Source organism: Giraffa tippelskirchi, chromosome X (assembly GCF_054371585.1).
Source record: "Giraffa tippelskirchi isolate mGirTip1 chromosome X, T2T-mGirTip1v1.2.pri, whole genome shotgun sequence".
Taxonomy (NCBI): domain Eukaryota; kingdom Metazoa; phylum Chordata; class Mammalia; order Artiodactyla; family Giraffidae; genus Giraffa; species Giraffa tippelskirchi.
In genome coordinates this window covers 139,413,475-139,425,973 of record NC_137289.1, presented here as the reverse complement: position 1 = coordinate 139,425,973, position 12,499 = coordinate 139,413,475, and the positions used below count along the sequence as shown (strand labels likewise).

The 12,499-nt window shown below is 40.5% G+C and overlaps 1 protein-coding gene and 1 pseudogene across 5 annotated transcripts in view; one reads left to right on the top strand and one right to left on the bottom strand.

The window, feature by feature from the left end:
- The window catches only part of NHS (NHS actin remodeling regulator), a 356,345-nt gene that overhangs the window by 327,416 nt on the left and 16,430 nt on the right, over window positions 1-12,499 (top strand). For 3 of the 4 annotated variants that reach the window (XM_081564689.1, XM_081564688.1, XM_081564692.1), the window contains exon 4: window positions 12,418-12,480. The exons of the other annotated variant lie outside the window; for it this stretch is intronic. In XM_081564689.1, the coding sequence (XP_081420815.1) occupies window positions 12,418-12,480 (63 nt within the window). The remainder of the gene's footprint in view (window positions 1-12,417; window positions 12,481-12,499) is intronic. 4 annotated transcript variants of the gene reach the window in all.
- Window positions 22-6,020, bottom strand: LOC145536503 (calcineurin B homologous protein 1 pseudogene; annotated as a pseudogene). The gene has a single exon (XR_014075861.1). The product of XR_014075861.1 is annotated as a calcineurin B homologous protein 1 pseudogene (transcript).

Genomic DNA, 12,499 nt, shown 5'->3' with positions numbered 1-12,499 from the left:
GAATGGTCTGGCCTTGGCCTTTTAGTCAAGAAATCAGATGCTCACTTTCTGCTTGACGTCCACCTTCTCCAAAGCCTTAACAAATTCTTCAAAAGATATGGCACCATCCCTCCCTAGATCAGCCTCCTGAATGGTCCTGTCTGTGATGCCACCCAGCTGCTCATCCGAGACATTCACTCCAGCCATCATGCAAAGAACCTGGAATAGCTCATTGTGGAAGATTTTGTCATTTTTATCCAAATCATAGAGTCGAAAAGCAAAGTACAGTTTGTTGCTTCGGCTGTTAAGTGGTTCTGGTCCATTCTTATCTTTGCACTTTGCACTATTTTCAGTGGATCAGAAATGAGCCAAAAATTTTATGAAGCCACAGAAGCCTGCCTGATCTTTTCCCTCTGGAAAGAAGGCACTGATGAGTCAGTCTCCTGGTGGCTTGATGACAAGTTCTGGAATCCACTGGAAATCTTCCCAGCTGAGGGTCCCATTCTCACCTTTGTCCAGGCTGGTGAACTGGCTGTAGAGGTAGATGATTTGATTGTGGGAGAAGCAGGTCTCCATCTGGATCCTCCTCAAGCTCTTCCCTCCACAGTGACGTGGAAGCCCGAGACCCCATTCGCACATGAGAGCTCCTTGGGGAGCCCCCACACCTGAAGAAACAGTGTAGACTAAAGTACAAATATTGTACTTTAGTTGGTAAATTTCTTCTTTACAAGAGAACGAGTTAGAAATTCTGAAACTACTTTTTGTGTATACTAGGATTGAACAAATACTTTGTGGATAATTAGAGTTTGTCACCTTTGGAGAAAGGAGTTCCACATAAGGAAAGAGGGACATCAAGAATGAATCCCTTGGTGTTAGATTAGAATCTAAAGTACCAGTATAAATTCATACATGTATTTTCACACACATACACACACATACATATGCAGGTAGTTAGGCACAAAATATGTGCACATATGCATTTACGAGTATTCAACCGTACTTCCTAGCTCTGTCATCTGAGAGTGCCTTGAAGCAATGACACTCTGGTAATATTTAAGCATATCTAATACCTAGAACTTGCTTCTAAATACCACTCTGTAATAAAAGAAACCAGGACTCCTTTCTAGGACTGGGCTGGGGAAAATAGAAAACAAGCCTGGAATATCTTGAGAGGCCAGAAGGCAAGAAAGTACTAAAATAATAATAATAATGCCATGTGAAAAGGGCCCAAGAACCAACTTGAAGGAGCTCCCAATGGCCAAATCTGGGACAGTAAAATAATGATAGTAATAGATTATAAGACACAGCATAAAAGAAATATCCAGGAGTCTATACTGACATAAGTAAACTGGGATAAGTAAATAAATACATTGGGGTGAGTAGCTATTCCTTACCAAAGAATTCTAACTAATAAATGTAGAAATAGTGATGAAAGGTGTTTTAAATCACCATTTAGCCAAATGTGACAGCAAACTTTTTTACAGGCAATAATCACTGGATGCTAAAATAGTTGGGTTATTACGTTGAGAAACAGGATACTTGCATAGTTTCAAAGTTTCTCCCCACAAGATACTTGTTGATTACAAAGAGAAAATACAAAAATACAAAAAAAAAATTACAAAAGAGAAAATAACTTGAGCTGCAAACATCTGGCAGACACAATCTTAACCCAGGGATCAAAGTTAACATCAGCAGTAAATAGGCATGCCTATGCAAGAACCCCCTGACAGGAAGCACTGAGATAATACTTCTGTGGGGTTCTTGCCAAAATTTAGTAACTTCAATCTAATGACAAGACAATATTATAGAACTCCAACTTGAAGGACATTCTAGCAAATAATTGGCCAGTACTGTTCAAAAGTATTAAGGTCACAGAAGGCAAAGACTGAGGGACTATCACAAACTGAAGGAGACTAAGGAGATTTGACAGCTAAACCCAATGTGAGATCCTGGATTGAATCCTGGACCAGAGAAATGACATTATTGGGAAAACTGATAGAATATAGTATACTATAGTATAGAATATAGGTTACTATATTAGTTAATAGTATTTATCAATGTTAATTTCCTGGTTTCAATAAGTGTACTATGGTTATGTGAGATGTTAACATTAGGAAAACCTAGATAAGGATTATATGTACTCTATTTCTTGATGACTTCCCTGCTAAGTTTAAAATTATTTCAAAATATAAAGTTAAAAATAAATGTATACTCTTAGCCATAGATATTTCACAGTTGAGACCTACACCACAATGCCTATGATACATATATGGCTTCAGGAAAAGGTAAGTTCAACCAGGAAATGCTTAGTACACAGTTTATTTACTTTAAATAGCAAAATTTAGATGCCCACAAAAATCTACTCTCAGATGATGAGAAGTTGCCATGGTATATGACACTTTGGCCCCTAATGTACCATCATGGCATAGATTCCCATTTCAGAGTGTAGAATCAGTTTGTCAGAGCAGTTCACTCTGATTGCTGAATGCTTATCTGTTCTCATCAATCAAGACCCCTGGTCCAGGCTCAGATCTGCACATACTTGGAATATTCACATGTTCTTCCCCTACACAAACCTAAGGCAGGCATTCCCAAGAAGGTTACAACACTCTTTCCCACATAGTCCCTGCCGCCCCAGCTGATCAGAGTCAGCACTTCAGCTGAACAGTCTATTGCTGCGTTTGGCCTGCAGTCAAGTCTCCAGGACTCTTGGAGTCTAAGTTCCTGCTTAGATTCTGCTGTCTCATAGACAGGCATGGAAGTCACTCTTCTGCAAATGTGGGAAGAGGCTCCAGCAGTCTCACCAAGTGTCCCTCTTCAAGCCTCCTCAGCAATGGAGGGTATGATGTCAAATGGGCTCTGTGGTATGGGATGGAGATGCTTGCTATGAGATGGCAGAGGTTGATCAGGTTCCAGAGAAACAATGAGACCTAAATCCTTATCATCATGGTTGACAGTTAACTTATTCCAATCATGTTCACAGTAATATTCTTTGTCAGACTTGATACAATGAACCAGGAAAGAACATCAGAGATTCTTTGTCCTTTCATAGCCTGATAGTAGTTTCCTTACTTACCACACTGTGGCGTCCAGGGATATTAAAATAAGAATCTGTAAAATCATACTTTTCTTCTTACTAAGGGGGTGCATTTGAAAGACAGGGGACATTCCAACAGCCTTATTCAGAAGTAAACAGAGGACGGACATCATTCAAATTCTGACCCACACCCCTTTGGTCGTAGTCCAAAGCTATAAATAATGACCATATTTATTCTTCCTTTTTTTATCAAGAAGAAAAAAAAATCAGCCTTATCAGAAGGCAGCTTCTGAGAAAAACTAACCTAGCTCACAGAAGAATTAGAAGGCTGAGAATGGAGTTCTGAGCCATGAGAGATTAAAGAGTAGAGTTGGCAGGAGGGGTGTTTCAATACCATTTACCTGCCCTGGTGATAAGGAGGTGCACACTGCTTCACCCTCTCCCCCATCCCCAGCTCTGTCTTCTCGTATCCGGTCTCTCCCTTCTTTCCCTTTCTTCGTGCATTCACATTGGGGATTTCAGTATTCTACTGGTTTGTAAGAGTTGGGACTAAGAAATGCTACCACGCCTTTCCTTTTCTGCAAAAGAATTACACATACCACAGTGTCCTAGACAAGTCTTGTTTTGCTTTTACAAAATATCTTCATAGTTTTGCAAGGTTTCTCAGAAGTATTCTGTTGTTTTATGACCTGTCTCAAAAAGGTACTGTCCATAGAAGTCAAGTCTGTCTTGCTTCAGCTTAGGTATTTCCCTTTATCTCATCTAGTTTGCTCCTTTAAACCAGTTAAGAAAAATTCTAACTTTGGTATGAGAACCTTTGACATACAAATTCTTTCCTAAACCTAAGCCTTCTATTCCTCCATTCTGCCCAAAGAAATAATTTCAAATCCTTAATCCAGCTACTCTCCAGCCTCTGTACAATCTGGTCCTAACCTACCTTTCCAGATGGATTTCCCACAGATACTTCATGCAGACCCTAGACTTCAGCCAAACCAAACTCCATGTGCTTCTCTAGAAAATATCCTGCACTCTCAAAGCAGTATTGCCACTTGGAATACCCTCTCCCTTACTGTAGCCTCTTATTTATTCCTTCACTTTGAAGTAAGTACTAGGAAGATACAAAAATGAACAAGACATAATCTCTGCCATCGAGAGTGCGTGACTACTAGAGGAAATTATATGGTATTGAATGTCAGGTGTTAATATCTAACTGGTATAGGGTGTTAGAATGGAGTCAATTGTTAGGATTAAACTTCACGGTAAAGGAGCATTTGAGAAGACCTTGAAGGATGGGGTGGAATTTTGAAAAGGATTGCAGGCTGAGGAAACCACAAGGGCGAGCACACGGAGACAGGAGAAAATGGAGTGCATATACATGAATTTTGAAAGTTTGGTTTGGCTGCAGTGCTTCATTTGGCTGCAGTGCTTCAACAGACCAGATCTTGAAGGATCTTGCATGTCGGACTAAAAAGTTTGAATTTATTCCATAGGCAAGGGAAATTATTGAAGAGTTCTGGGCATAGAAATAACATGATCACAAAGAGCAGTGCTTTATGAAGATACGAGGCTGTGTATGTACAGGATTAATTTCCTCCATTTCTAGAGCTTCCTTCATAGTATCCAAGGGAGAGAAAAGCCTGGCTTAAGTTTCAAATCTAAGACTGGAGGAGTGGTGATGCCTCTCACACTCTCCTCTTCACTCACCCGTTTGGTCTTCACAGCAGGTAGACAGATCTGGGAAAATGGCTGTAAGTAATTTGTGACGTTGTAGCTGCTATTCCAATATGGTCTTTTTCTTGGAGCATGTTCGCACAGCACCTAGCCTGTGGAGTGACCCAAGCAAATACTTTTTTCCCTCTATACCCATTGTCAAGGGCCATTAGAAGCAGTTAGCTTTTGACGCTATGTCGGCTCCCCTGCTCTCCGCCATAAACTGCAGAGAGCATTAAAATCTTGACATCCCATGGAACATCACACTTGTTCATATTTTCCTCCTTTGACTGAGGAACTGGAAGTAGCAAGCACTTCAGAGGCCTCAGACATCAGCAAGCCAGGAGCCAAAGCTTGGTACCTTATCAGTCAAGATCCAGTCAGGAAAACAGAAAGCACACAGTTATTTTAAAAGAGAGAAGGCATTATAAGACTGGCATGGCAAATGGGAAACTGAGGTGACACAGAGACAGTAACTGCAGAAAGCAGCTGACGCTCTGAGGGCAAAAGCTAAGAAGGAGCAGCTGGCGCAGAAATGTTTTCAGAGTCCTGGCAGTACCAGCGCAGTGTGTGGAAGGATAGGCTTGGAACTGACAGACACAGCTTAAGAGTCAGCACGATAGCTAAGGAGAGCATTAGCCAATGAGTCTGGTTTATATTAAATATTGTGAGTAACAAAGAAAATTCCCTGTCGCAGACTTTAGTTTCTTTCTTTGTAAAACATTACCCTGGCTGTGGAACAGCCAATAAAATTACTTGTTTGTACACATCATTACAGAACATTCTCAGGTTGACATTCTCTTGTATGCCTGAGACATTTCATTGTTCAAAGTATAAGCAGACAGTAAGGTATTAATACTACTCACAATAAAAAGGAACAAATTGCTGATAATACAATAACTTGGCTGGATCTCAAAGGCATAATGGGTGAGTGAAAGAAGCCAGTCTCAAAAGGTATGACACATTTATATAACACTTTCAGAAAGACAAAACCATAGTAATGGAGGACAGACGAGTGGCTGTCAGGGGTAGGAGTGGGGGGACTTTGCTGGGATGTTGGAAATGTTCTGAATCCTAAGTGTGCTAGGATTACAGGAGTCCATGCATGTGATAACATTCATAGAGCTGGAATTTGAAAAGAGCCAATTAATAAAAACGAGGAACTTCCGTGGTGGTCCAGTGGTTAAGACACCCCACTTCCACTGCAGGGCGGGCATGGGTTTGATCCCTGCCCAAGCAGCTAGATACTGCATGCCACACGGTGTGGCCAGACAGTTTTTTTTTTAAAGAAAAGAAAAAATGGAGGAAAGGTAAAGAAGGAACATGCACAGCTTATGTGCGAGAAGGTTGGCTTTTTTTTTTTTTTTTTTGCTGTGGTAAAGTCAAGTAGGACCCTACCCAGCTTTTGCCTGAGTCACAAGGGGCGTGTGTCCCTTAGCAGGAGACCAGATGCACAAAAGCTCTTCAGTCACCAGGGCTGAGGCGACTGAATCCCCCGGCTCAGCCTCAACCTTGGAGCCCCCAGCCAAGGGCTGGGTGCAGAGGGTGAGGGAGGAACCTCCCCACACCTCAGGGCTGTGCTGGGACTCATACTGCCAGCTCCTATGGTCTGGGGAAGTTATTTGTGCTGTTTGCAGCACTTCAAAGCCTGGCCTGCTTCTCCCCCACTCATGTCTTTATTTGGTGCCAGGGACCTTTGAGGATTGATGCTGAGTGGCCCTGGGCAGTGACCCCACTAATTGGCAAAGCTAGCCACCAGGGAGGAAAAAGGTACTCACTGGCAGCAACATCACAGTGACTGTGGTCACAGTGAGCGTTGTTTGGTGCCCTTCTGGACAGGCCAGAGCACTTCCTGTGAACTAACAACAGAGCAGTGGTGGGAAGTGTGCTGCTTGTAGCCTTCTTTTCCATCCACAAGGAGAATACTTTCCACATACGCTTCAAAATATAATTTTATTGTGCTTTGTACATTGAAATTACTTCATTAATAGGACTCCATTAAACAAAGGGTTGTTGAACTTTGAAATACACAACGTCATTTTGCATTCCATCACGCTGAGAATTTTTGTTCGGTTCTAGCTGAGATCAAAAGGAGAGTGATTCTCTGTGGTTCCACAGGGTCTTTCAGGAAGCCTCTCTGAGGGTGAAAAATGTACCACTGCCATTGCCACTGCCATTCAAGCTCTGCTCACTAGGAGCAGATCTCATGCACAAGCTGTCAGTGGTATGTGATTCAAAAGTGAATCAGCAGGTACTCTTTTGTATCTGGCTTCTTTCACTCCACATGTTTTTTTTTGGAGGTCAGTATTATGTGTATCAATAGCATGTTCTTGTTCATTACTGTGTAGTATTCCATGGTGTGAATACAGTACTCCACAACTTGTTTATCCATACTGCTGTTGGTAGTTATTTCTAGTTAGGGGTTTTGGGGGGCTTTTATGAAAAAACCTATTATACATATCTCTGTGAAAGGCTTTTTGTGGACACTCATATTTCTCACTTCCACATACTTAAGAGAGAAGTAAAAGGTAGACACGGTCTGCAAATAAACACTGGAGAGGGTGTGGAAAAAAGGGAACCTTCCTACAATGTTGGTGGGAATGTAAATTGCTGCAGCCCACTATAGAGGACAGTATGGAGGTTCCTTAAAAAACTAAAAACAGAGCTACCATATGATCTAGCAATCCCACTCCTGGGCATATATCTGAAGAAAACTCTAATTCCAAAAGATACATGTACCCCAATGGTTATAGCAGCACTATTCACAATAGCCAAGACATGGAAACAACCTAAATATCCATCAACAGATGAATAGATAAAAATGTAGTATGCACACACATGTACACACACAAAATGGAATGATGGAATATTATTCAGCCGTTTAAAAAGTGAGCTGCTGTCATTTGCAGTAACATGGATGGACCCAGAGACTATTATACTAAGTAACTAAATAAGTCAGATAGAGAAAGACAAATGCTATATGATATCATTTATATGTGGAATCTAAACAATAATGTAAACAAACTTATTTACAAAGCAGAAACAAGATTCACAGCCATAGAAAACAAACTTATGAATACCAAAGGGGCAATCAGAGGGAGGGATAAATTAGGAGTATGGGATTAACAGATACACACCCTTATATATAAAATAGATTAAAAAAAAAGAGAAGGATTCACTGTACAGCATAGAAAACTATATTCAGTATCTTGTAATAACCTATGATATAAAAGAATATGAAAAAGAATGTGTGTATAACTGGATCACTTTGCTATATATCGGAAACTAACACAGTATTGTAAATCTACTATACTTCAACGTTTTAAAAGTAAAAAATTAAAGAAAAGGTAGACGCTTGTTTAAGTTCATGTATTTAAGTTCAGACACTACTAGTCTCTGAAGTGGCTACACCACTTTCAACTCCCCCCCGCAATTTATGCGAGTTTGAGTTGCTTTACATCTTTGCCAACACTTGGTATTATTAATCTTTTAAATTTTAGCCCCTAGTATATCACTGTGGTTTTCACTTGAATTTTCCTGATGAGAAATGATACTGAGTGCCTTTGCATATGCATATTGGCCTTTTGTGAAGTGCTTCTCAGGAGAATTGAGGAAGCGGTGGTGCCAATATCAGGGAATAAAAATAAACGTATGACTTGGAAAAGCAGACATAACAATGATAAGGCCATTTTTCCCAGTGTGAATATTTGTACATGTGCTTTAAGTAGATATTAGTGTGTAAAGTGTTTAAAAGAAGAACTCAATAGACACCTATTCCTAAATATCTTCCTCTTAGCCTACAATCACTGTCTAGAATTCTGCTTGAGAGATTTATTTCTTTGGGTTTATCACCAGGAGTTCTCAGCATGGAGATGTGAGCTCATCTGTGGGCATCTTTCCAGCTTCACAATTGGCCAGGAGTGTGGTGTGAAGGCTTTGAGTATGTGAGGTGCTGCATTCAGGCCCTCTGGGGAAGTATGAAGGCCTTGCTTTGCCTGGTAGAGTGTGGTTATGAGGGAAAGACCAGGAAAGGGACAGAGAGAGCCTGGGATGGGCCCTAGACTTTGACTTACCTCATCCTTTTGTTTTCCCCATGGTTGTACACTTTGGTAAAGGTTGGAGTTGAGAAGAGAGGAAAGAGAGAAGCACAGTATGAGTTTAACATGATGTTATTAAACATGTTGGGAAGATAGCAGCCCAGTGTCAGCCAGCAGGAGTCTCAAGGGAATAACGATGCTGTGTAACTGTAGCAGCGAGAGTCATATGTGAAGAAGGTATGCCAGACACCTTTAAGCCTTTCAGAAAGACCACAGCACTTCCTATTTGTGTACAACACATACACACACTCCAATGAAGAAAAATCTGAGGCAGACAGTTCCTCTCTATCTCGCAGACAGGTCATACTCCGTGTAGAAACGCAAAGACTCAGTCTAAGGACAACAAGCCCCAGGGAAGGATGTGAATAAGATCTCAGATCACCTCACCTCACTAGAAGCCCAGAGTGGCTTGCAGTGGACAGTTTTGCTGTATTCAAATGTGCCGCAGCATTGATTCTCTAGTAAACATTTCTCGTGTTTAAGACAGCATGATAGTAATAAATCAGCTCTGAAAGTTGACTGCTATACATGCCATGTGGTATCAGTTAGATCACAAACCAAAGCCAATTTTTCAAAACATTTCCTGCTGGAATATCCACAACATTTTAACAGATGTCTTTTGGAAAGTTTTGAGGCAAAACAAGCCCCCATCAGCATATAAAATAAAACCGAAAAGAAAGTAAACTGTGGGTAGATTGTTTTTTTCTTTTGGCAGTAAGAGAAAGATTGGAGAAAGTCTTGAGATCTTTGGAGAAAAATACTTGTTCATAGCCACGAAAGTGCAGAAATGAACTTTTTCTCACACACACCCCACAAGAGAAATTGAGGTTTTGGAAAATATTCTTTCATTATTCACGAAAGACATTTCTTTGACAGCTTTTGAGTATAATGTCTGTTATTTCTTGTTCTAAACACTGGTTACAGCTCCAGCTCTTGTTGAAGCAGTTCCACAGGAAGCTAGGGAAAGGGTCTGAGGCTGTAACTGATGGGGCCAGCAGGAACAGAAATACAGCAAAAGCATCAAAGAAGCATCTTTTGTCAGGGACAAGATGACTGGTGGAGGCTGATTCTAAAATGGTGCAACATGGAGTCTGAGGCCTCTCAAACTTAGTGGGAGGGCCAGAGTGGAAGCCTGCAAAAGGAAGGGGAAACACCGTATGAACTACTGTATTCGCCATAGAAAAACCTAATCAGAAATAATCCAAATGATTTTAGTTCCTTTGACCAAATACCCAAGAAAGAGGAAAGTCTAAAACATTATCCTAAGGCAGTTACTAAGTCATGGAGAGAATAAAACCACAGCCCACGTGAATATTATGAACTTAAATACTCTACATAGACAGACCATCTGCAGGGACTTGCATGCTTGTGTCTAGGTGGTGGAACCAAAGAACACAATCCTTACACGTACAAGCTCAAGAGTACCTAGTTTCAGCCCTCACAAGCTGGAGGCTGGAGCTACTATCAAAAGAATAGATCGTACACCTGAAAACTAATACAATATTGTAAATACTGCAATTTAAAAAAAGAGTGGAGAGGCTGATTAGCTGAGAAGGAATCTTCTGTGGAGTATAACCCATGGAAACCTCGATTTAATGATGGTGACCAGAACTGAACAGTCAGAGCAGTCTCTGGCTGTTCCATCCTTAGTCATTCCCAGGTGTCACCTGATGCTTGTTTAATGGGATGGGGGCGTTTCTCAAACAGATGAGAAATAAAAATTACTCCTCATCCCTCATTCCCGGAAAAAATATTCAACAGGAAAGCTGACTAAGGAGATTTAAGACAAACTACCAAAATTACTATATTATTATTAATATCACTAATATATTTTCTGCCTTGCTGTTTCCTGATGTGTAATTTTTTTATATCCTTTCATGAGCACTTTTGGTTTGGTTTCTTGCAAACAGGTTCGATTTCCATGTAGATTTTGCATTCAGGTTCCTTTTTTCCTGCTTCCATGAGCTCTCTATTTTGTACGCTCCAGTGTCTTACTTGAGACCTGCATATCACTACCTATGATTGATTCTTATGATAGAGCCCAGTTAGTCTCTGTCCACATACACCACATCTTCAAAACAATCGCTTTCAATGAGGGAGCCATAGACTCCACAAAACTATGTCCTTAAATAAGATCTAGAGCAAAGTTTACTGGGCAGGAGGAGATGGCTTTTGCTTTGCTTAAAAGTTAATGAGCAACCCTGTCAGTTAAAATTTACAAACTTAGGATAGAATTAGACCTGGAGTGTTCCTCCCCTCCGAAACACGTCTGCCACAGGCTCAAGAACTAGAACTGTATACACCAATGCTAAGCCTCTGATGAAACCAAGAGTTGTTGTGGTTTCCTCTATATTTTCGCCTATTTGCCTTAGGATGGTAAGTACCCTTGGAGTCTGTGGTGTCTGATTCCTCCTGAGATACTGAACATGACCCTTACTTTATTTGGGTTTCCCATCACTGTTAAGACACAAAGAGCTGGTATCATTCAAATACACAAATAATTTGTTGAGCTCTTACAAATGAGGAGGCATTTTGCTGGCATCATGGATAACTGAAAGGAAAGATAAATATGGTGCCTGACCTCTAGGAGTTAATAACCTTACTAGATGAAAATACACATCCAGAGATAATTCATGTTACATTAAAGCAACACTGTATGCCAAATGCTGTACTAGAGGGCTAATTGAATCCAAAGCTAACATGGTTCAGAGTTTAAAAGTTTCACTGTCCTTCTCAGTAGATCTTGAAAAGGGGATTCTGGTTACTAGATTGTTCTAACAGGATTGCCTATGTGATTTGTGGGATCCAGTGCAAAATGAAAATACAAGGGCTCATTACTCAAAAACTTAGAATTTCAAGATAGCAACAGCATTAAACCAAGCATGGAGTCCTTCTGAGTGCGGGGTCCTACATGACTGCACAGGTCACATGCCTGTGAAACTGGCCCTGTCTTCAAATACAGTCTATGAATATGAGGAGGAGGCAAATTTTGAGGAGTCCAGCCGAGGAAATTATACACAAGACGTTTTCTTCCAAATAGTTCACAGGAAAATAAACTCACTCTAAGAAAATAACTTGGTCTTTCCCAAATTAGCAAGTACGACTGGGATCTAAAAGGTATCAAGTTACAATGTACAAAGATAATTTCACAGCTACTTCATAGCTACAAAGTGAGGATAATAATAATAGGTAATAGTATCTGACGGCTAACATGTAGAACTTATTAAGTGCCATGATTCTTCTAAGCCTATTACATATATTTACTCATTTAACTCTCAAAATGGCCCTGGAAGGCAGATACTATTCTTTTCCTACCTTAAGGATGAGCAAACTGACCTTAGTGCCCCTGGTCACACAGCAAATAAGAGGTAGAACCAGGATTCGAACTCAGTCTAGCTCCAGAATTTGTGCTCTTAACCACCCTATGCCGCTTCTTCTAAAACAAAGATGCATTCAGAAAGAAGGAAGGAAGGAAAGAAGTTATCCTGGTATATTCATTCATTCATATCACAGATTTGGCTTAACCATATTGTGTGTTGTGTGCATCTTTTTAATTTTCTCTTTTATTTTTTTTTTTACATTTCATGTTCATAGTTTAACAGCTCCCGTTCGCCCTCCCCCACTGAATGTTGCCACATGACCCCATGGAGTAGAAAGGTACTGGTTTTGAGAACAT